The 23772-nt window shown below is 50.3% G+C and overlaps 1 protein-coding gene and 1 long non-coding RNA gene across 22 annotated transcripts in view; one reads left to right on the forward strand and one right to left on the reverse strand.

Annotated features, from left to right (window-relative positions):
* Positions 1–4331: 4331 nt before the first annotated feature.
* The window catches only part of CATSPERG (cation channel sperm associated auxiliary subunit gamma), a 31011-nt gene continuing 11570 nt past the window's right edge, over positions 4332–23772 (reverse strand). For 9 of the 20 annotated variants that reach the window (XM_070387783.1, XM_070387792.1, XM_070387798.1 and 6 more), the window contains 22 exons: positions 21197–21368; positions 20010–20147; positions 18988–19047; positions 18636–18755; positions 17750–17800; positions 17516–17645; positions 16551–16662; positions 15221–15379; positions 15017–15129; positions 14062–14275; positions 13674–13736; positions 13384–13570; positions 13177–13295; positions 12955–13035; positions 12810–12866; positions 8742–8898; positions 8521–8584; positions 8282–8377; positions 7930–8019; positions 6487–6579; positions 6294–6393; positions 4332–6200 (listed from right to left, as the gene is read on the reverse strand). In XM_070387783.1, the coding sequence (XP_070243884.1) occupies positions 5946–6200; positions 6294–6393; positions 6487–6579; positions 7930–8019; positions 8282–8377; positions 8521–8584; positions 8742–8898; positions 12810–12866; positions 12955–13035; positions 13177–13295; positions 13384–13570; positions 13674–13736; positions 14062–14275; positions 15017–15129; positions 15221–15379; positions 16551–16662; positions 17516–17645; positions 17750–17800; positions 18636–18755; positions 18988–19047; positions 20010–20147; positions 21197–21368 (2631 nt within the window). In that variant the 3' untranslated portion in view covers positions 4332–5945. Of the gene's footprint in view, positions 6201–6293; positions 6394–6486; positions 6580–7929; positions 8378–8520; positions 8899–12809; positions 12867–12954; positions 13036–13176; positions 13296–13383; positions 13571–13673; positions 13737–14061; positions 14276–15016; positions 15380–16550; positions 16663–17515; positions 17646–17749; positions 17801–18635; positions 18756–18987; positions 19048–20009; positions 20148–21196; positions 21369–23772 lie in introns of those variants that run through there. The other 11 variants (XM_070387799.1, XM_070387791.1, XM_070387790.1 and 8 more) reach the window with 9 other exon arrangements.
* LOC138991783 (uncharacterized) lies at positions 13411–15376 on the forward strand. 2 transcript variants are annotated; one of them, XR_011467669.1, is made up of 4 exons: positions 13411–13555; positions 14031–14329; positions 14418–14588; positions 15246–15376. It is a non-coding gene; the product is annotated as an uncharacterized lncRNA (long non-coding RNA). The 2 variants fall into 2 exon arrangements; XR_011467668.1 differs by lacking the exon at positions 15246–15376 and having other exon boundaries at positions 14418–14716.

The following is a 23772-nucleotide window of genomic DNA, read 5'->3' on the forward strand; positions in this document are numbered from 1 at the left end:
TTGAATTGCTTATGGTTACAGAAGTTTTTCATTTTCTATATTGTAGTCTTGATCAGATACATGATTTACAAATATTTTCTCCTATGGGTTGGGTTTTTTGGTCTTGATCGTATCCTTTGATTCACAAAAGTTTTAAATTTTGATGAGGTTCAATTTATGTTGCTTGTACTTTTGGCATCATACTTATGAAACCATTGACATATCAAAGATTTCCCCCTATTTTTTTTTTTATAGTTTTAACTTTTTTTCCCACCCTGCATTCCTTGTGGGATCTGTTTCTTGATCAGGGATTGAACCCAGGCTGATGGCAGTGAAAGTGCTGAGTCTTAACCACTGGATCACCAGGGAATTCCCAGTAGTTTTAATTCTTAAATTTAGAAATCTTCTGTTTTAAAATCATTGCTTTTTCATTAAAAAAAAAATTGTTTATCTATTTGGCTCTACCGGGTCTTAGTTGCATCATGTGGGATCTAGTTCCCTGACCAGGGATCAAACCTAGGCTCCCTTCATTAGGAGTGGGGAGTCTAACCACTGGACCACCAGAGAGTCCCTTAAATTTAGAAATCTGGTCTGATTTTGGTTAATTTTTGTACCTGGCATAAGATAAGGGCCTACTTTTTCCCTTGGCATGTGGACATCCAGTTTTCCAAGTACCATTTGTTGTTAAGAGTGTCCTTTCTCCTTGGATGGGTCTTGGCACCTGATCAAATATCAGTTGACTATATGTGAGGGTTTATTTTGAGCTCTGTGTTCCATTACACTGGTCTGTATGTCTGTCTTTATGCCAGTCAGACACTGTTTTGATTACTGTAGCTTTGCAATTTTGAAACAGAAAGTGTGAGTCCTCCAATTTTGTTCTTCTGTTTCAAGGTAGTGTTGGCTATTTGGAGTCCCTTGCAATTCCATATGAGTTTTAAGATGTTCAAAATTGCCACTGGGATTTTGATAGAGATTGCACTGAATCTGTATAGCACTATGGGTCATGTTATGGACTAAATGGTATTCCCCTAAAATGTGTATGCTGAAGCCCTAACCCCAGGACCTCAGAACAGGTCTGTATTTGGAGATCAGTTCAGTTCAGTCGCTCAGTCATGTCCAACTCTTTGCGACCCCATGAATCACAGCATGCCAGGCCTCCCTGTCCATCACCAACTCCCGGAGTTCACTCAAACTCATGTCCATCGAGTCAGTGATGCCATCCAGCCATCTCATCCTCTGTTGTTCCCTTTTCCTCCTGCCCCCAATCCCTCCCAGCATCAGAGTCTTTTCCAATGAGTCAACTCTTCGCATGAGGTGGCCAAAGTATTGGAGTTTCAGCTTTAGCATCAGTCCTTCCAATGAACACCCAGGACTGATCTCCTTTAGGATGGACTGGTTGGGATCTCCTTGCAGTCCAAGGGACTATCAAGAGTCTTCTCCAACACCACAGTTCAAAGCATCAATTCTTCGGTGCTCAGCTTTCTTCACAGTCCAACTCTCACATCCATACGTGACCACTGGAAAAACCATAGCCTTGACTAGACGGATCTTTGTTGGCAAAGTAATATCTCTGCTTTTTAATATGCTATCTAGGTAGGAAACCTTTTAAAAGGGGATTATTTTCAGGACTTCCCTGGTGGTCCAGTGGTCAAGAATCTGCCTTGCAATGCATGGGGACATGGGTTTGATCCTTGGTCAGGGGCTTTCCTGGTGGCTCAGATGGTGAAGAATCTACCTGAGACGTGGGTAAACCCAGGTTCGATCCCTAGGTCAGGAAGATCCCCCGGAGGAAGACATAGAAACACACTCCAGTATTCTTGACTGGGAAATTCCATGGACAGAGGAACCTGGTGGGCTACAGCCATGTGGTTGCAAAGAGTTGGACACAACTGAACGACCAACACAGGGAACTAAGATTCCACATGCTGGGTGGCAACTCAGCCTGGGTGCCACAACTAGAGAGTCCCCATGCTGCAACTAAGACCTGAAATACATTTTTTAAAAGGTGATTATTTTAAAACAAGGCCCAGTGGACCCTAATCCAATCTGAAAGGTGTCTTTATAAGAGGAGTACTTTTGGACACTCAAAGAGATACCAGTGACATGACCATACCGAGGAAAGACTGTGAGGACACCACCAGAGGGCAGTCATTAGCAAGCCAAGAAGAGAGGCCTCAGAAACCAATCATAAAAGCTCTTGAAAGGTGTTTTGTTAGGGCAGCCCTAGCAAACTAATACAGATGGTATTGCCAACAATGTTAATGGGATGTCTCTCCATTTATTTAAGTCTTTAATTCCTTTCAGCAATATTTTGTCGTTTTCAGTACACAAGTCTTTTTCCTTCTTGTATAAATTTATTCTTAAATATTTTATTCTTTTTGTTGTAAGTAGGATTGTTTTTTAAAAATCTTTTTCTGATTATTCATTGCTTGTGTACAGAAATGCAACCGATTTTTGGGTTGATTTTGTCTACCTCAACTTAACTGAACATGTTTATTAGCTGTTTTTCATGTATGTGGACTCTACCTATAAAATTTTATTGAAAATGGATTTGGCATTTAATTGCCATCTGCCATACGCCACCTGTCTTTAGTAATCAGGTAATTTGATAATCTTGCTCAGCTTCCTTCTGTTTTTATCTGATTTAGGGTTAATACAAGAAATGGATGTTGAATTTTAGAAAAAGCTTTTGCAGATACCTGGCAACCCACTCCAGTGTTCTTACCTGGAGAATCCCAGGGACGGGGGAGCCTGGTGGGCTGCCGTCTATGGGGTCGCACAGAGTCGGACACGACTGAAGCGACTTGGCAGCAGCAGCATTCATGTAACAGGTGGCACACCTGAGCCTCTGTTTCTTCATCTATGAAATGGGGATAATGATAGAATTTTCCTTATAGAACATCATGAAGATTTTCTTAGATTGCTAATCTAAGAAAAGGGATCTGCTATAGACTGAAAGTTTGAGTGTCACACAAATTCCTATGTTGAAGCCTAACCCCCAACGTCACTGTATCAGGAGGGGATTAGACTGTGAGGGCAGGACCCTCGTAACTGAGATTAATGCCCTTATAAAAGAGGCCCCAGGGAACTTCCTCATCCTTTCTGCCATGTGTCGTCGCTGTGGTTTAGTCGCTCAGTCATGTCTGATTCTTTGCAACCCCATGGACTGTAGCCCTCCAGGTTCCTCTGTCCATGGGGATTCTGCAAGCAAGAATACTGGAGTGGGTTGCCATTTCCTTCTCTAGGGGATCTTCCCGACCCAGGGACTGAACCCACCTCTCCTGCATTGGCAGGCATGTTCTTTACCACTGAGCACCAGGGAAGCCCTGGTGGCTACCACAAGGACACAGTAAAAAGATGGTCACCCGTGAACCAGGAAGCAGGTTCTCACCAGACGCCTCATCTCCCGGCACCTTGATCTAGGACTTCCCAGCCTCCAGCAGTATGAGAAATAATTTTCTGTTACTTGTAAGCCACCTAGTCTATGGTCTTCCGTTACAGCAGTTCAAATGGACTTAGGTCAAAATAGGATGTTGTCTCGTCACATTCTCCTTAATTTGCATTAGTGCAATAAATTTTGTTGATAAATCTGTACCTTTGATTATTGAGCATATTGCCTGGCCATCGCTGACCTCCCTGCTGAACCCCAGACCCGAGGTTCCCGCAGCCTCCTGAATAGACTCCTTTAGACGTCTCTGGGACCTCCCACACCTACTGTGACCACAAATGGTCTTAGTGTCTCCCCCTAACCTGTTCCTTTTCCTCAGTTTTCATCTCAGGAATAGCCTCTTTGTCCCCCAGTCCCCAGGGTAGAGGCCTGGACCTTTTCCTAAAAGCACCCACTCCCCTTCCATGGCCTGCCAGCCTCACAGCCTGTTCACTAGACCTCCTGAGCATCCCTCCTGCCTGCCCCTTCTCCTCCTTCCTACACCAGGCTTTGGTCCAGCACCGTCCCCTTCTGCACCAGTCCCTGGCCTGCTGCCTTGAGAGCTGAGCTGTCCTCCACAGGGCAGCCAGAGCATCCTTCTACATCTGATCATCTCCTTCAGTTTCTCCACTCTGAATGCTCCTCTGATGATTCCCAAACTCTATAATGTGACTTCAATGGCCATGCCTGCTCTGGAGCTATGCTGCCTCAACATGGACAAGCTGGTTCAGCTGTTTGCCCTGGTGACCCCTCAGAGGGTGTGTCCCCTGGGGCTCTGCTTCTATAGTGAAGGAGTGGAGGGGCTGATCAGAGGACTTGCACAGTCACTCCATCCAAGACCTCTGGGGAGGGGCTAGAGTGGAGCCTACTGAGTGGACAGGAAGTGGAGGACATCGGCACATTTGTTTTTTGACTTTTGGTCTCCGTTTTCCCTTCTTTTTTATTTTTAAATTTTTATTTATTGGCTGTGCTGGGGTTTTGTTGCTGGGTGTGGGTTTTCTCTAGTTGTGGCACGTGGAGGATACGCTCTCTCTGTGGCACGCAGGCTTTTCTTGCAGAGGCTTCTCCTGCTGCAGAGCACGGGCTCTAGGGCGTGCGGGCTTCAGTAGTTGTGATGCATGGGCTCGGAAGTTGCGGCTCCCAGGTTCTAGAGTGCGGGGGCTCAATAGTTGGAGTGCATGGGCTTAGATGCCCCAAGGTATGTGGGATCTTCCTGGACCAGGGATGGAACCCATATCCCCTGCATTGGCAGATGGATTCTTAACCACTGGACCACCAGGGAAGTCCTCCTTTTTCCCTTCTTGACACACATGTTCCTTACAAGAATGTCTCTTCCCCACACATAAGCAAGAGATTAGGATGGGATTGACAACCCTCAGCTCCAGGGGTGGATTCTGAAGGGCTTAAGCCAAGCAAGGTCTCATCTGTCTGGCAGAGTGAGTGGCAAAGTACTGAGTTTATGATTCAACCCCATCCAATCAGAGTGACCAATAGGACTTTTGCCTGGGAATGTTGGACTCCAGACCCTTTTCTTCTCTAGATAATAAACCATATGGATGTGCTGCCTCAGACTGTGAGATGCACTGGCCTGAGGTCAGAGACCACCCTCAAATGAGGGCAGGGCAGGGAAGGCTAGAAAAATGGAGCCAGAAATCTATGGACATTGAAGCTTCTGGATCAAGCTGTACCTGAAGCCCATCTTAGCAAAGTCCATAAATTACCATTTTCATGTGGACCACAGAAATTTTTGCTGCTGCTGCTGCTAAGTCGCTTCAGTTGTGTCCGACTCTGTGCAACCCCATTGACGGAAGCCCACCAGGCTCCCCCGTCCCTGGGATTCTCCAGGCAAGAACACCAGAGTGGGTTGCCATTTCCTTCTCCAATGCATGAAAGTGAAAAGTGAAAGGAAAGTCGCTCAGTTGTGTCCAACTCTTAGCGACCCCATGGACTACAGCCTACCAGGTTCCTCCATCCATGGGATTTTCCAGGCAAGAGTACTGGAGTCGGGTGCCATTGCCTTCTCCGAAATTTTTTGCTACTTGCAACTAAAACAAAAATCTAAACCTCCCCAGAGACCCTTCCTTAAACTAGACAGTAGATAGGTGTTGCCTTTCAAAATCTTACACAATTAGTTTTAAACCTAGGCACTGACTGATCAGAACAGACTGCAGGCCATGGCAACGGGCCTGGGTCATGGAGGACCCTGCTGGACTGTAGGGAGGTCTGGGGCACTCTGGGGAGGGGTTGAGCCAGAAGGCATACAGAGAAGCCACTATATACCAGCTTGGCACAGGAGGACTTTGATATTTTAATAACCTATGCAGCTGGGTGGTACAAACTAACTGAATACGAGTCCTTACAAGGTTCCATAGCTGATGCTGAAACGTGAAGTGAAAATTCAAGCAAAACAAGGAGAAAGGCCTAGGATGAGCAAGCGATGGGTTGCATGTCCAAGGCAACCCAGGAAATAAGAGACAAGGGTGGGTGGTGCTGAAGCAGGCCAGAGGCTTAGGTGGTAGACTTCCTCTTCAAGGCATCCTTAAGTTTCAGCCTTGTTCTCCTCTGCCCCCTTGTAGACAACCCTGGAGTTTAACCTGGAGCTCCTCCAAGACATGGTCCCGGAGTGGCTGAAGGCCCTGCTGTCGGAGGGGGTGCTGTAGGTGTAGTTAGACTCTAAGCCAATGATGCTGTTGATCTTCCAGCGGAGGATATTGCAAACCTTCACCATGTAGGGCGACAGAAGGCAGCAGACGATGTAGAGAATCACCAGGCCGACAAACAGGCTGGCTGACACCTGCAGGAAATGGGCCACCAGGTGACGGTAGGCGGTCTGGGTTGGGTGGGGGGCCCCTCCTCCAGGCAGGGCAGCTCCAAGGCAGCTACTTACCAGGAGGATGAGGAAGGCCCGCCTGGCACTGAGCGGGAGCCCATGGATGTGCAGCAGAAAGGTGAGCTGGTAGTCGCAATAGGTGCTCTCGTCCACACCTCTGGTGGGGATGGGGGTCAGGATGGGGTGGGGAGGAGGTGGGCACCTCCCCCAGGAAGCCCCCAATCCCACCTCAGCTGTGTGTGTGCCTCACCTATTGCTCACCAACACCTTGAAGAAGAATTCAGGGGCAAAGATGTTGTGGGGAATGGTGTCATGGCATGGTGAGTTCTCCAGACATAGCCACCTGGGGGAGCAAGTTCAGGCACTTGTGGTACAAATCATGCCTAGCGCATGACAGCCCGATCTTCCCCTCTACCCCACAAATTCTGGATGAGCGCTAACTCGGTGCAACCTCCTCCCTCCCTCCCTGATTCACGCCTTCACTCATTCAGCTGGTAAGGCTGACTGATCCCCTACCAGGAGACAGGCTGTTCGTTTATCCATTCTTTTCCTCCCTTCTTTAGGGGAGTTGTCAATTCCTCCGTTACTATGTATTCATCTAGATTATGGATTATATACCTATGATGTGCCAATTCCTCATTTATTCTTTGCTGCCTTTATTCCTTCACGGCACAAATGCAGCTGGAGCAGCTGCTAGGTACAAAGTCGCATCTTCATTCCTTTTTTCATATAGTCAATAAATGCAGGTTGAATACTGACTAGGTGCAAGTCGGCTACTTCGTTCACTCATTCGTTTCCTTTACTTGCTTATGGCATCATTTTCTTTCGTTCATTGAATCAAAAATAGTTATTTATGCTTGGGAAATTCCATGGACAGAGAAGCCTGGCAGGCTACAGTCCACGGGGTGGCAAACAGTCAGATACAACTTATAGACTGCTGCTGCTGCTGCTAAGTCGCTTCAGTTGTGTCCGACTCTGTGTGACCCCATAGACTAAGCTTATATTCTGTCACTGTTCTGTTCATAATAAAAATTTTGAGAACTTAAAAAAAAAAATAGCTACTGAGGCCCTATATGCTAATTTTTTTTCTCTCCTGGCCATGCCACACAGCTTGCAGGATCTTAGTTCCACAACCAGGGATCAAGTCCAGGCCTCCAGCAGTGGACGCATAAAGTCCTAACCACTGGACCGCCAGGGAATTCCTGCTATACGCTAACTTATTACCTCATTGTTTTATTCATTCATTGATACCTCCATTCAAAGGTCAATAAATGCCTGCCAAGAATGAATGAATTTTTCATTGTCTCATTCGACAAATACTATGTTATCTATTCTGGACCTGGGTTTATAAGAGAGACAGACTCCACGGGAGACAGTGACAGCTCAGAGGGTCAGGGTGAGAATAGGGAAGGTGCAAGAGGATGCGAGAGCCAACTGTCCCACCTAGAACAGTCAGAAAAGTCCTCCTGGAGGAAGTGGCATCTGAACCAAGGCCTGAAGAAAGATTAAGAGGGACCAGTCCTGCACACAAAGGGTCCAGTTTGCATAAAGGTCAAAGTCAGTCTCATTCGAGGAACTCAAAGACAGTGTAGCTTGGGACCAAGGAGTCTCCGGAGGCAGAACGGATGGAAAGGCCCAACAGAATGTGGGCAGGTGGGGGAGAAGGGGGCCTGCAGTCGGCCCAGGCACTCACTCGATGCCTAAACTGTTGTGGGACATGATGTTGAAGGCCAAGTCCTCGGTGGTCGTTGTGTTCTCCGTGGTCCAGATGAGGCTGCCAGTCCTGCGCAGGCAGGGGTAACCTCAGTTGGGGTCGGGGCCTCAGCAGACCGAGGCCCCAAAAGGAGGCGGGGAAGGGGGCGGGGATTGGGTGGGTGGAGCCTCATGCCACAGGAGGGCTAGAGTTTGCAGGAGCCTGGGAGCCTGCGTTGTGGGCGGGGCCTTGTGGGTATGGCTTGCATCCCAGGTTTGGTCTGTGGCTGGGCAGCTGGAGGGGCCTGCAGGGGAAGAAGGGCCGATTACGGGCCCGGTCCCACAGGGATTACTTGTCCAGGGGGCTGTTGAAGCGGTAGATTTCCTCCTCGCTGTATTCCTTGATGGTGTCAAGGGTGGGCCCGCCGCCCACCACCTTCAGCACGTAGCTATGGGGAGCAGAGGTTCGAAGGGGCTGTCTGGAGTCCTGCCTCACCTCTACCACCCCCTTTTCTCCACGCCGCCCCCCCCCCCCCCCAGTCCCTTGCCCCCAGCCTACTCCCGTCAGCCGCTGGCTTGGCCCCCACTTTACCTGCCCTGAAAACTGCCAGAATCGCCCGTCACCAAATCTTGGATCAAGAAGAATGGGTAGAAGACTGTGGGGTCGGAGGGGTGGAGGCCGGGAGGAGAAATGAGAGAGGGGAAGGAGGAGAGATGAAAGGACCCAAAGGAAGAGCAGAGGATGGGTGGGGGCAGTGAGCGGGCAGGCAGGGAGGGCCGGGGAGAGTAAAGGAGAGGGTGCTGGACACCCACTGTCCCGGAAGAGAAAGCAGGGCATCTCCGGGTCCACTTTGACGCAGTCGAAGTAGTGTTTGTTCTGCACGCGGTTGTACTGCAGCGTGTAGGTGATATCGAAGGCCAGGCGCTTGCCTGGCGGGCAGCCAATAAGCACTGGCACCATCAGGTTGCTCTGAGAGGGAGGAGAAAAGCCTGGTTCTGGGGGTCCGGCAGGAGGGACACCCCTCCTCCTCCACACACCACCACTGCTTGCCAGGCTCACCCTCACTAGGGCCAAACTGGTTATTATTATTACCGTTAAAACAATAAAAACAGCAAGCGCTTGTATAGCTCTTACTGTGCACAAGGCATGGAGGGATTCTGCGCAGAGCTTTACATATTCAAATTCGTTTAATCCTCAAAACAACCTTGGGTAATATAGACCATGAACAGCTCCATTTAACGAGATGGCAAAAGTGAGGCACAGAGAAGTCAAGTCACTTATTAATTATCTGCAGTCACACACATGGCTGGGAATGTGGTAGAGCCGGGATTCAAACTGAGTCAGGTGGCTACCAACTGCCTTCTTCAGAGTAAGACATACAAAACCCCTAACACCTACACCTATGGAGCAGCCAGCTCCTCTGTGTGCTGGTCATTCAGTCATGTCAAACTCTAGCCAGCCAGGCTCTTCTGTCTATGGGATTTCCCAGGCAAGAATACTGGAATGGGTTGCCATTTCCCCCTCCAGGGGATCTTCCCAACTCAGGGATCAAACCTAGGTCTCCTGCATTGCAGGTAGATTCTTTACAGTCTGAGCCACCAGGAAAGTCCCAGCTCCTTGTTGGACTTTAATTGGCTGAAGCTGAGGGAATTCCCTGGTGGTCCAGTGGTTAGGACCCTGATTTCACTGCCAAGGGTCTGGGTTCAATTCCTGGTTGGGGAACTAAGGTCCCACAAGCCTGCATAGCCAAAAAATAAGATGAAGAGCTGAGGTGGAGCCTGATTTCCTAAACAGTAGACTTGGGGGAAGCATGGGATATGTGAGGGAAGTAGGGCCCAGGATGGGAGTTCAGTATCTTGGGAATGAAAGGCTCCTGGCCCATTCTGGGGTTAGGGCTCAAGGATTTCATTGTCAGAAGGACATGAGCATCTAGAGACTGAAATCTGGGCTTGCTGGCTTCTGTGGAGAGGGGTTTTGGCCACAGATTGAGCCTGAGCCAAAGACTTAACACCTATCAGCCACTGAATCACTGGGAAGATTTCTCAAATTCAATCTATCCACAATCCACCTCTGTTCATGCCACTCCATCTCTCCGTGTTCAAGCTAAAAAGCCTTGGTTTCTTCCTGGAAACCTCTCTTTCTCTCAACCCCACATTCAGTCCATTCAGAAATCCTGTTGTCTCTGGAGTTCAAGATAGAGCCACTCTTCCCCAACTCTTCTGCCCTACTTGGGCTGGCCCAACCTTCTTTTCCCCGTGGTCTCCCTGCTCCCATCTCTCCTCTCCAGGCTGTCCCACACTTGCAGCCAGAGGGACTCTGTGAAACTTAAGTCACTCCTCTGCTCAGATGCCTCCCATGTGACCTGCCCAAAACTTCTTCAACCTCATCTCTCTACACCGTCCTCCGTGTACACCCTGTTCCAGCCATGCTTGCTCCTTGCTATTCCTTTAGTCTAAGACAGGAAACATACTCCCATCTCCAGGCCTCTGCTATCTGTCCCCTCTCACTGGCATGCCTTCTGATACATAACCGCATGCTCACTTCTTCTCCTCCTTCAAGTCTTTGCTCAAATGTTTCCTCCTCAGCCGGGTCTTCCCCAAGCCATCTTATGGAAAAGGCTTCCCTACCTATGCCTCTTGCCTCCTTTTTCTCCTAGTGCACATCACCTCTTAACATACAGTATCTTGGGGCCTTCCCTGGTGGCTCAGTGGTGAAGAATCCACCTGCCAATGCAGGATACATGGTTTTGATCCCTGATTCAGGAAGATCCCACAAGCCTCGGAGCAACTAAGCCTAAGTGCCACAACTATTGAACCTGTGCTCTGGAGCCCAGGAGTCACAACTACTGAGCCCAAGTGCTGCAACTACTGAAGCCCACATGCCTAGAGCCTGTGTCTTGCAACGAGAAGCCACCCCAATGAGAAGCCCATTCACCACAGTGAAGAGTAGCCCCCACTTGCTGCAACTAGAGAAAGCCTGCACATAGCAAGGAGCACCCAGTGCAACCAAAGATTAAAAAAAAATTATTTTTGTAAAAAGCTACAATAAAAAAAGAGTAGATGATTTTCAAAAAATCATTGACTTTTTAAAAACAATCTTTAGGCAGGTATCATGGTCAGATAGATACGTAGATATATATTGGGATACACACACAGACACACATATATACATGGTGAAAATTTCACTTCCATTCCTATCCTCCAACTGTCCTGACTCTTCCCTATTCAACCAGTAAAGAAAGAAAGAAAGAAAGTGAAGTTGCTCAGTTGTGTCCAACTCTTTGCAACACTATGGACTGTAGCCCGCCAGGCTTCTTTGTCCATGGGATTTTCCAGGCAAGAATACTGGAGTGGGTTGCCATTTCCTTCTTCAGGCGATCTTCCTGACCCAGGTATTAAACCCAGGTCTCCCGCAATGCAGGCAGACTCTTTACCATCTGAGCCACCAGGGAAGGGCTCATTCAACCAGTAGGGAACCATTATGAATACTTTCTTGCTCTTTTCCCCATAATTTCTTCATGAAAATAAAAGCAAACATGAATATATGTTATCAAGTATACACTGTTGCAGTATGTGGAAATCTCTGCCCCCTTGCTCTTCTTTTTTTTTTTTTTTTTTTGCCACACCACGAGGCTTGTGTGATCTTAGTTCCCCAACCAGGGATTGAACCTAGGCCACAAGAGTGAAAGCACTGACTCCTAACCACTGGACCACCAGGGAGTTCACCCGCCCGCACCACCCCCCCCACACACACACCCTGTTCTTTTTAAATAGCTGCATAGTTTTCCACTGAATGGATGTACCACCTTTTATTTAACCACTCCCCTAGTAATGAACATTTAGAATGTCTCCAAGTCTTTTGCAGTGTGCTGCGGATCAGATTCCTGGAAGGGATCTGCTGGGCCCAAATAGAGATACTAACTGACACTCTGGGGTTATGATGAAGAGGAAAATAGTGTGCACTACTAAGTTTAGCAGGAAACAGTTATTGGGCTGTGGTCACTCTTCCTTGCATTTGACCCTGAATATCCCATGTAATCCAAGGAGTTGGGAGCTGTTACAAGTCCCTTTTTTAAACTGCCCTGGGTCATAGCAACTCAGGCTTCCCAAGTGGCCCTAGTGGTAAAGAACCCACCTACCAATGCAGGTGACATAAGAGACAAGGGTTCTATCCCTGGGCTGGCTGGGAAGATCCCCTGGAGGAGGGCATGGCAACCCACTCCAGTATTCTTGCCTGGAGAATCTCAAGAACAGAGGAGCCTGGCAGGCTACAGTCCATGGGGTTGCAAAGTATCGGACATGACTAAAGTGATTTAGCATGCACGCATACTAACCCAGCAAAGAGAAATACCAGAGTCTGTCTCCTGGAGAGTGGGCAGGGAAGTGGGTGAGAACAAGCCCTCCTCTACCACTTGTTAGCTCCGAGGGTTACTTGGAGCAGATGTCTGCATCTTTCAGAGCCTCACTGCCTGCCTCCATAGCAGGTGAAGAACCAAGGACCCAAAGGCTTTAACAAAGCACGTGTGAGAGGGCAAAGGAAGAGCAAGGCATGAAGGGAGAGCCAAGCTTGTTCACATGCGACCTTTGGACCAGTGGGAAAAACAAGCCCTGTGTCACAGATACTTAACTTCCCCTAGAAGAACAGTATCAGAAGGAACACACAAATTTGTGTACAATCTATGCAATGCAGCCCTTCCTGAAAACACGGGATTAAAGGAGGGAGGGGGCGTCTGGGTGGGGTAAATGATAAAAATGTATGAGAAAGAAAAAATTAGGAAGGCATTCATGGGATTCTCAGCTAGACCCCTCAGATCCCACCCTGCTGAGACTGACCCACACCCTTCCCTCCCAGCACAGGGCCCAGGACCCCAAGTCCAATACTTGCATACGGGGGCCCCGGTTCGTGTTCTGGAAGCAGTGCCCAGATGAGCCCAATACCTGCGGAGTAGGAGCAGATGAGACGGGACCCCATGACTTAGTCCTTCCCCTCATCTGCTTCCCTGCCCTCCAGGCTTGGACCACACACCTTGACGAGCATGGAGGTCTTCATGAGGTGATGTCCACTAATTCCCTGGTCAAAGCAAGACCTTTTATCACTGAGCGTAACCTGGGCGTGGGGGCAGAAATGAAGGGGTCAGTAGGCCAGCAGGAGGACCCAGGCACGGTTCAAATAACTGCGGGCTTCTAACAGGTCCACTACCCAGTAGCTCCGCCATCACCTTAGCGCCTCTTCTCCACCTGGTCTCACCCAGAAAAGCACAGAGTTGCGATTAACAAGGACCTTCTCCTTCACCATTGCCTCAATGCAGTCGGGGTCCGCCAGCACCACAGCCAGATCCACCGGGCTCAGCACCTGGAAGGAGGGGCCTGCTTGGAGCAGAGGGCGGGGTTAAGGCTGGGGGCGTGATCCAGCCGAAGCCCGCCCCTCGGCACCACTCAGGCCCCGCCCACAGACCGTGCTGGACTTCCGGCTTCCGGGTGGTCAGGAAGACTGAGAAGCTGTAGCTGGTACCCTTGTCCAGGAAGATGCGCTCGGGCAGCTCGTTCTCGGCCTTAAGGTCGTAGATCTTTTCGTAGCTGGTCATGTCAACGTGCACACCGCCCGCGCTCCGCCAGTTGTTGGCCAGGTAGAAGTAGTAATCCTAGGCGACAGGGTCCGGGGCAAAGTCAGTGCCCGGACAGGGGGACGGTGAGGGGAGATCCGTGCTCGGCCCCTTCCCCCGACTCGCCATCCTCTCCACGCACCTGGTCCTGCTTCTTGTTCTTCCACCAGCGCCAGGTGGGGTCGTGCACTGGGTCCGCGTATGGCTGCAGGAATTGCAGGCACCGAGGGGAGGGGGTGGGTATGTCAAGGGGCGTGCCCAGGCAGGCAGTGTCCCTAGCCTCAGTCCCAGCCCCTGACCCAAACTGAAAGATATACACCCAAGCCCGGCTTTCGGCCCGACCGCCCACCCCCGCCCCCAGCCCAAAGCCATCTCTTCTGAGCCGAGGTCGATCCCCTCCTCGGCCCCCCTTCAGCCTCGGAAGCACCGAGGCGGCTCTGCTCTGCTCCGCCCTCCGCCGCGGTTCTCCGGCTTAGAAGCCCCTGCGATACCGCCTCAGGCAGGATGGCGCCCACCCGGACAGCGCTCACCTTGTCGTACTTCGAGTGCAGCGAGAGCAGGTAGTAGACGAGGCCCTGATAGACAGCCAGTGAGTTCTCGCTGTGGAAGCCCCAGGGCTCCAAGACATGCGGCGGCTGCGCGCGGTAGCGCTCCTGGCGCGTGTAGATCTGCGGATTGGGCAGCTCCTGCAGACGCATCACCGTGAAGGGGCAGAAGTTGGAGAAGGACAGCGTCAGGTGGCTCCTGAGTGGTGGTAGTGGAGGACGGAAGCTGACTTTTCCGGGATCCGCTCACCAGGTACCTCCGCGGGCCTGCTTCCCACCCCTGCGCGGCTGACTACGCAAGGCTGATCCTGACCTACGCAATCCCTGACCTTCCTCCTCAGGTTCAGCCCCTGGACGTATTCATCTGCTTGTCCCTCAGCCCCTCAGAACAGAGTTCTGGACCGCATCCTAGACTCTCCCCGGCCCCTCCACAGTACTCAACCTTCTAAGGGTTCTTCCACCTCACTCCTCCACCACTCCCAGCTGCCTCCCTGGGCGAGGATCCTCTGCAGGTGAGCAGAAGGATGTAAAAATCTGATCATAAAGTTCAAGTTCCTCCCTACGACCACCAGGGTCACCTTTTCCGCCTGGTCTCCAGGGCACTTCAATGGCAATGCATTCTATCCATACTACGCTCCCTCTCAGTTCTTGATCACCCAATCTCCTTTCCGCTTGGCACAAGTGGTTCCCCCTGTCTGGAACACCCTTCTCCATCTACCACCTCGTCAGTTCTCCTCACCCTTCATGCACATCTTCTCGTTGAAGCCCTCCGTGATGCACCTTGCCCTCAGGCTGGGTTAGACCCCTCCTCCTTTGAGCCCAAAGGCTGTCACTGGGGATGGCTTGGTCTCCCCTCCCCATTCCCCCACCCCATAATGGGAGCTTCAGACAGCAGTGCCTAAGGCTCTCTGACTATCTCTGTGGTTCAGTATCTTCTCACCCTTGCCGCTCCAAGACATATTCTTTACTGATCTGCTGGTACATCAGTAGCTGCTCCACAGGCATGAGCCTCTTGATGAGCCTGCCCTGCTGGTTGTCTATCAGGTACACCAGCTGCAGTGGGAAGGCACGGGCCACATGAGCCGGTGTCAACCACCCTGCAGCTCCCCCATGTCTCGCCCACACCATCCCCCCGCCCTGGCACCTGGTACAGTTTGTTGTCTTCGTAGAAGAGGGTGACCATGGTCTCATTGGGGGCGTAGCGAGAGGACTGCTGAAGAACCTGGAGGCTGATGTACACCTCCCAGGCCTTGGACGGGAACAGCTGGTACACCTGGTAGCTGCCCTCCAGCAGGTACCAGATCTGGGGGTGTGACAGCCGGGTGTGTGCGTGAGGCCCGGGGGTGCTGTGACCACCCCCCCCCCGAGGGGTGAGGACCCCACTCCCTGAGGGGTGAGTCTTGGGTGCTCACCTCCGGCTGGGACCAGGTGAGCCATCTTTCTGCTTCTCAGACCCAGCCACCTCTGCTTCCAGCCCTCACTCCCCATGATACATTTCTTCAGTGTTTCAGTCTGCTTGGGTTTTTATTACTTGCAATGTAACCATTCCTTATATACACAATGCCAGAAGGCTGGGGATCTGAGGGCTAAGCCCTCTTTTTCCCTTCTCACCCTTCTTAAGATTCTTTTTTAATGTGGACCTTTTTTAAAATTGTTATTGAATTTGTTACAATACTGCTTCTGTTTTCTGTTTTGGTTTTTTGGCCCTGAGACATGTGCGATCTCAGCTGCCCAACCAGGGATCGAACCCACACCTGCTGCAATGGAAGGTGAAGTCCTAACCACTGGATGGCCAGGGAAGTCTCCCTTCTCGCTCTTTGACCCCTTCAGGGTCTTAGTATCCCCTTGGCCCCAGTTTCCCTCCTCTGCACTGATGCCCACCCTCTTATCCTCTAACACATTTGGCTGTAGAACAAATCTCCTCCTTAGCTTCAGCTTGGAGGATCCTCTCCAGCCTCCAGTACATCCCCCCTCCATGTGGCCTTCTCTATGAAGCCCTCCCTGACGTGTATACCCCCAGACAGCGTCTGAACTTCCATGGGTGCTGTTTTCCTCACTGCAGCCTTGGCTGCTCTGAACTGTCACTGTCTGGGAATGAATCCATCCTCCCAACTGGACTGGGACCCTGTGAGGGCAGGGCCCACAGCTGACTCATTGGCCACTATGTCTCTAGCACTGGATCAAGTGTGCTGAGCTGCATGGCAGAATGAAAGAGGGCTCCCTCTGGACATCCGCTTGTGACTCTGAGCACAGGCCCTTTACCCTACTGAGTAACTTTGGAAAAGACACCTCCTTTTTGAGTTCAAGGATTCTCAGCTATAAATGGAGCTTCTGCTGCCCTTCCATTCCCCAGGGTCCCTGAGAATGTTCCCTCTCCTGGGCCCTTTTACCCTGATGGGGGTGGGGGAGAAGAGAGACCCCTGGGCTTTGTGGCTGGGCAGAAAGGAAGTGGGGAGAGGGGCAGGGCAGTCCACCTCCTCATTCTCGGTGACAATGGCCATGTCCCCTCGGAATGAGTTCACCAGGTACTTGATGGACAGCTCCTTGGGGAAGTCCGCCAGGTAAATGAAGTTTTCACTGTTAAAACTGAAACGGCAGAGGTGGGAGGTCAGGACACCCAGGTGAGGCCTGGAGAATATCTGCTTCCCTGACTAGTCGTGACATGCCGCTGCGGGAACCATCTACTCGCTTCTCCGCCAGCCTGATGAGAACGCACAAAGGAAGCCTGGGACTCTGGTTTCTGCCCCCCACCTCCAAACCCTCTGGCTGACCTGCCCATCCATAAACAGGAGCATTCAACCAAAAACTGCCAGCCCCCCAGAGAGTTGGCTCTGGGTCCTCCAGCTTCCTGAATGGTGAAAAGCATCCTACCCTCTGCCTGGGCCATGTCCCTCTATTGCTCACACAGGTTGGGTCCTCATAGCAGGTTTCATTTAAGAAAGGATTCCCACCACTGGGACTTCCCTGGTGATCCAGTGGTTAAGAATCTGCCTGCCAATACAGAGGATGTGAGTTCAGTCTCCCATGCCGCAGAGCAACTAAGCCCGTGCACCACAACTAATTAAGGCCAAGTGCCTCAGCTATGGAAACCCTCATGCCTAGAGCCTGAGCTCTGCAACAGGAGAAGCCACTGCAAGGAGAAGCCCGTGCGTCATGACGAAGAATAGCCCCTGCTCGCTGTGACTAGAGAAAAGTCCGTGCACAGCAACCAAGACCCAGTGGAGCCAAAAATAAATAAGGATAAAACGTTGTTTGTTTTTTAAAGGACTCCCAGCTTTAAAATATCAGCTTCCCCTATTCTATCTGTGCCCACCCCAGTCCATGTTTTCTCCCATGATGGTTCTGATCTCTTCTGGCCTTGGGCATTCACACCCTGAAAACTTGGTGACTTCAGAAAGGAGCCCCACCCTATGTGGGGCTGGGGAGGCCGGCTCCATACCTCTGGAGGAGGAAGTTGCCCCAGATGAGCAGCAGGTTGTTATATGGGTTGTAGGACATGCCCTTGGGGACCATAGGAAAGTTGGTATAGGACTCTGTCCCTAGAATCATCAGGAACTCCAGGCCTCGAGCTGGCAGGGTACACAGCAAAGTGGACACAGCAGTGAGGTGGGGTCGCTTGGGCTTCTCCTGGCACCCACCCACTTTTCCAGCCCCCTCTGCCTTCCCCTCCTACCGTCAGGGATGAATTCTGGGATGGTGTAGAGCACAACCAGGTAATCACTGACTGCAGGTGGGGAAGACAGCAAAATCTCCTGAGACCCTGAGCTTTCAAGACCTGCAACTGAGCAAGTCCCCAGCTCCCCAACGCCTCCAACCCCATCCCAACAGCTTCCCATTTGGGCCCACTGTTGTTGCTGTTGTTTAGTTGCTAAGTTGTGTCCAATTCTTTGTGACCCCATGGGCTATAGCCCACTAGGCTCTTTAGACCTTAGAATTTCTTCATGTGAATTATAAAAAGGCACTTCCTCTAAGAGGATACAGTCCTGTGAGGGCAGAGGACTTGATTCCTTGGCTGGGGAGCTCCAGACACAGCCTAAACAACTGTACATGCACACCTGCTAAGTTGCTTCAGTAGTATCCAAACCTAAGGACTGTAGCCCTAGAGGCTTCTCTGTCTGTGGGATTCTCCAGGCAAGAGTACTGGAGTGGGTTGCCATGCCCTCCTCCAGGGGATCTTTCCAAACCCATGTCTCTTATTGTCTCCTGCATTGGCAGGCGGGTTCTTTATCACCAGTACCACCTCGGAAGCCCTATTCTCACTCCGTCAGCTCACATCAAATCTTATTGGGAGCCACAAGGCCCTCCCAGGTCTCACATCTGCTCATGCTTTCAATCTCCCTCCCTCCCCTTCCCCCTCTGCTCCAGTCTCATTGACTTCCTCTCAGTTTCCGCAGGCCACTCAGCCTGTTCTCCACCACTGCCCCCTGACCTAGCAGTGGCAGGAGCCCCATTTCCTTTCTGCTATCTGTTGAGCACAGATGCCACAGGATGGAGCAGCAGTTCATAACCCCAGCTCCTGCCCCTTCCTGCTTAGCAGCCCCCAATGATGCCCCAATTACCCAGGTCATAGCTGACCACCTGGAAATACTTCGAGGAGGTAGGGCCTACAATCTCCACCAGCATCAGTAGATTGTAGTCACCGGCAATGAATACAGCCCAGGTGATGGAGCAGTTGTCAACTGGGGAGGGAAGATAGAGGTCCAGAGAAGCCCCTCCAGCCCCGTCCCCCTCCATGGTCTCTGTGACTGCCATGTCTATCCTGGTGACTCTCCACCCGTCCCCAAGAAACTGCCTGTCTTTTCCCGTGGCCTCTCCCACCCTTCCCTGCTCTCCCACATCCCCGATTGCCCCCCAACCTTCCCAAACCCGCCCTATTCCCCACCCCCGCAGACCCATGTAGGAGCGGGGTACCTAGAATTGCATTGCACACAGACCGATCCCTGGGCAGCAACTTGAAGGACACAAGGCCATCTGAGGAACAGAGCAGATCAATGCTCAGGCCCTTCCCAGCCCATCTGGCACCCCACCACATCAGCTCTTCAGTTATCCAGGGTTGAATACCTGTGCCTCCTTCTTAGCCCTGGGCAGCTCTCCCCCAACTGGCCTTTCTGTCCATTCACAACTGGCCTATCAGAATATGTCTGCCTGCTGGTCACAGTAATTGGCTCAGGTCTGAGCACGTGACCAAGAAATGGGCCAGAGTGAACCCTGGGATCTGTGCTAAGGCCAGTGGGGAAAGACTCACTAGGGGTGACTCAAATCAGTGGGAGATGTGAGCCCCGAGTTCCTGGATGCCATCTCTAACCCCTGTGAAAATGAGGCCAAATTACAGGGCTAATAATGACAAACCCTTGAGTAGGACTCACCATGTCCCTAGTGCTCTAAGATCTTCATATATGTCAACTTACTTAACCTTGATAGCAACACAATGATGTGGGTATTAGTATTCTCAGCACCATTTTGCAAATGAGGGTAAGCACCCGAAAAGAGAGGTTGAGTTACCTGTCCAAAGCCACAGGTGACTTGAGTTGGGTGTGTTAGAGCAGTCTCTCTCCTGAACCCATGCTATAATCCCTAGGCTATTCTCCTTGCCAAGGGATAGTCCTGACGATTCACTCTGCAAGCCCTGGATCCAGCTATGCCTGATGCTGCATCTGGGTCTTTTCATCTATATAAGTTTATACATTTTCTACACTTAAATGATTTTTGAATTGGGCTTCTGCTCTTTGAAACCAAACACATTGTGAAAGATACATTACCCACCCCTCCCACCCCGCCAAGCCCTGCCACTACAAAGGCATAAACCCATCTTGACTCACAGCCTGGGACCCCTCCTGAAGGAAGGGGTGAGAGGTGAGGGCCTGGGGTCAGAACTCTTAGGAGTGAGAGGATCCAGAGGGGTCTCTTGGGCTGCTGGAGACCCCAGACCTTACCTGTGATGGTCCCAAAGTGGACGTAACCTTCGTTCTTGCCAGTGGTGAGGGCCATCACATACTCGGAGCCATTGCTGTGGAAATGCACGGGGCACAACCTCTTGATGCACTCGTTAGCCAGGACTCGAACCCATCTCTCTGTGGGGGCCAGCATAGACATTTGAGCCTGGGACCTTGAGCCCCCAGATCCAGCTATGCCTGAAACCAACATGCTCCTGAGTTTTCTAGCTAAGCCAGTAAACACCCCTTTCTTTGACTTATACCTATTCTAACCTGGTTCTTCCCATTGTCAAAGTTCCTAAAGAAAGAAAGTGAGAAAAATAAAGCCTTTGGGAACACTCACTAACTAATGAAATAGGGGTTACAGTGTAAGTTTCTGTGGTCCTGTAAGTTCACATCGCCCATTTACATGGGGCAGGGGCAGGAGGCAGGGGTCAGAAGAACTAGGGCTTTGGTATCATTTAAAAGACGAGACCGAATCCAAAGTCTCTCTCAGGATTTCCCTGGTGGTCCAGTGGCTAAGGCTCTGCATTCCCAAAGCAGAGGGGCTGGGTTCAAGCCCTGGAACTTAACTCCACATGCCACAGCTAAGAGTTCACATGTTCAACATGTTCAAAGATCCCACACGCTGCAACTAGGACCTGATGCAGCCAAATAAGTAAATTTTTAAAAATTAAGTCTCTCTTTCCCTCCCTGATCAGTCTCCTTCATGGCTCTGCCTTTCCAACAGCCCATCTCTGATTCTCTCTCTGTCTGACTTTCTGCCCCTCCCCAGCGCCCCACACTTCTCACTTGGTGTGCATCTCTCTCTCGTATGTCTTTCTGACACTCTCTGCGCCTTTGCATATGAGTGAGCATGCACGTGTGTCTTTCTCTCTTTGCTCCCTCCCTTCACTCTCAGGCCTCTCTCTGCCCTTAGTCGGTTCAAGACTCCTGGGAAGGTCTGGATGAAAGCCTTGCCCCAACATACAGAGGGCAGGAGGAGGCGCCTGCAGGGTGGGAAGTGATGCTTCAGGAGCTTGGGAAGTCCCTCCTACATCCCCCTCTCCCACCCATGGTAATTCCATTCCCAGGTGCCTCCAGTGATGGAGTCCCTGAAGTGCCCTCCCTGGGGCTCCAACAGGCAGGTCCCACGGCCTAAGATGCCCAGGACGCCCGGGTATGTGACCCGGCCAGTGACCCCTCACCGCTGCCATGATTGTTCTCGTAGAGTGTGGTGTAGGTGCCTGTGAAATAGTAGATGAGCTGGTTCTGCCGGATGAAGAGGGTGCTCTCAGTGGCAATGGCATCGTAGATGGTGGCAGTGAAGCTGGCTTGGGGGCAGTAGAAGGAGCCTACCCAGCAACTGTCAATGCTCAACTGCGGGGGAGTGGAGCCAGTGGTGAGCAGGTGGCCTTGATCTCCACTCCCGTGTCCCGCCTTATGGGGAGGCACCTGCTCTGACCACTGCTTGGGATGGACACATGTGGCTGCCCCCAGGGCTCCCTTTCTGCTCACCCTCCAGCAGCATCTTGGTGGCCAAACTTCCCCCAACAAACTTCCCCTGGAAGCAGGTGACCCAGGCCAGAGCCAGTGGGGGCTTTCTATGCTCCCTGGAGTTGGGCAGTGCTCCATGTACTCAACAGGGCTCAGCACAGCTAGTTCCCCAGGCTACAGTCAGGATTGTCCTCAAGTGGATCCAAAAGATTCCATGCTTGGCCTAAGGCACATTTTAATAATACTATTCTGTGTTTTTTATATTCATTTATTTTTGACTACACTGGGTCTTTGCTGCTGCATGTAGGCTTTCTCTAGTTGTGGTACGAGGGCTTCTCATTGCAGTGGCTTCTCCTGTTGCAGAGTATGGGCTCTAGAGCACGGGCTTCAGTAGTTTTGGCTCATGGGTTTAGTTGCTCCGCAACATGTGGGATCTTCCAAGACCAGGGATCAAACCCATGTCCCCTGCACTGGCAGTTGGATTCTTAGTCACTAGACCACCAGGCAAGTCCCTATCCTATTCTATTTGAACAACTGGCTATCTGAACTCACTGACTGATCACTAACACTGGCAATATCATTAACAGTGGGAAAGCACCAGCAATGAAGGGCTCTTGCCTAAAAGACTGAGTATAACTTTAACCAAGCTTCTAGAACTCACTACCAGTTTATAGGCAATATAGGGTGTTGCGGATAGAATTTACATGTTGAAGCTCTATCCCCCAACATGACTGTGTTGGGGCCTTAAAGGAGATAATTAAGGAACAGGGAGGTTATAATGATGGGGCCCTAATCCTATTGGACTGGTGTCCTTATCAGAAGAGGAAGAGACACCAGAGCTATCTCTCTCTCCACATATGCACAGAGAAAAGGCCACATGAGGACAGTGAGAAGGTAGCCATCTGCAAGCCATGGAAAGAGGCCTCACTAGAAACCAACCCTGCTGACACCTTGATCTTGGACTTCCAGACTCCAGAACTACAAGAACATAAATTTCTGTGTTTAAGCCACCCAGTCTGTCATATTTTATTATGGCACCCTGAGACTAATATTCAATACATAAGGTCAGAGGAATAAGTTAACTGATTCTATGAAGAGGAAAACAGCCAGGGCTTCCCTGGTGGCTCAGTGGTAAAGAATCCACCTGCCAATGCAGGAGACATGGGTTCAATCCTGGTCCAGGAAGATCCCACATGTTATGGAGCAACTAAGCCCTTGAGCTGCAACCAGTAACCCTCACGTGCCTCAAGCCAGTGCTCTGCAATAAGAGAAGCCACTGCAATGAGAAGCCCATGCACTGCAGAGTAGTATGCATTCACCAGAGTAGCCCCGTTCACAACTAGAGAAAGCCCACGTGCAGCAATGAAGACCCAGAGCAGCCAAAAAAAAAAAAGCAGCAAACAGTCAAATTCTATAGGACGAAAGGCCTGGCTTCTTAAATTACCCGAAAAAAAAAAGGTGATTGACGGTTGTGGGTTGGGGGAGAGCAGACTTATAGGTAAGAAGAGAATTAAGAGAGTTTACAACCAAATGCAACGTGCACATCCTGATTCAAGCAAACCAACTATAAAACACATTTTTAGATAATGGGGGAAATTTAACTATGACCAGGTCAGATGATATTAGATTGGCCAAAAAAATCATTTGGATTTTTCTGTAACAGCTTACCAAAAAATCCAAATGATTTTTTTGGCCCATCCAATATTAGGGGCTTATTGTTAATTTTGCTGGGCATCATAATGGCATTGTGATTTTATTTCTTAAAAGTCCTAATGTGTTAGAGATATTTCCTCAAGTATTCCCAGAATTTACGAGTGAAATGGTATGATGGCTAGAATTTTCTTTCAAACATTCTAGGGGAAAAAAAGTAGGGCAAAAAAAAGCAAAATGTTAATTATTGAAGCTGGGTTCATCATACAATTCTCTCTACTTATGTGTTTGACTGAAAATTTCCACTAGAAAGTGGAATTTTCTACTAACTTTTCCAACAAAAAGCATAAATCAGAGATTTCCCAGTGGTCCAGTGGTTAAGACTCAGAGCTTTCAATGTCCAGGGCATGGGTTCGATTCCTGGTTGGGGAACTAAGATCCCACACGCTGTGCAATGAAGACAAGAAAAATTTATTTTTACTTTTAAAAAGTATAAATCAAAATAAAACTCTAGGCTCTGCTGCTAAGGGAAATTTTACCAAGTTAAGAGGAACATAAACATTCTCACTTCCCTATCTATTCAGTACATGAGATTTCTGCAGACTACAGACTTTGTTGCTATGCCTGGGCAAACTAA

This window comes from Bos mutus, chromosome 18 (assembly GCF_027580195.1).
Source record: "Bos mutus isolate GX-2022 chromosome 18, NWIPB_WYAK_1.1, whole genome shotgun sequence".
NCBI classification, from domain to species: domain Eukaryota; kingdom Metazoa; phylum Chordata; class Mammalia; order Artiodactyla; family Bovidae; genus Bos; species Bos mutus.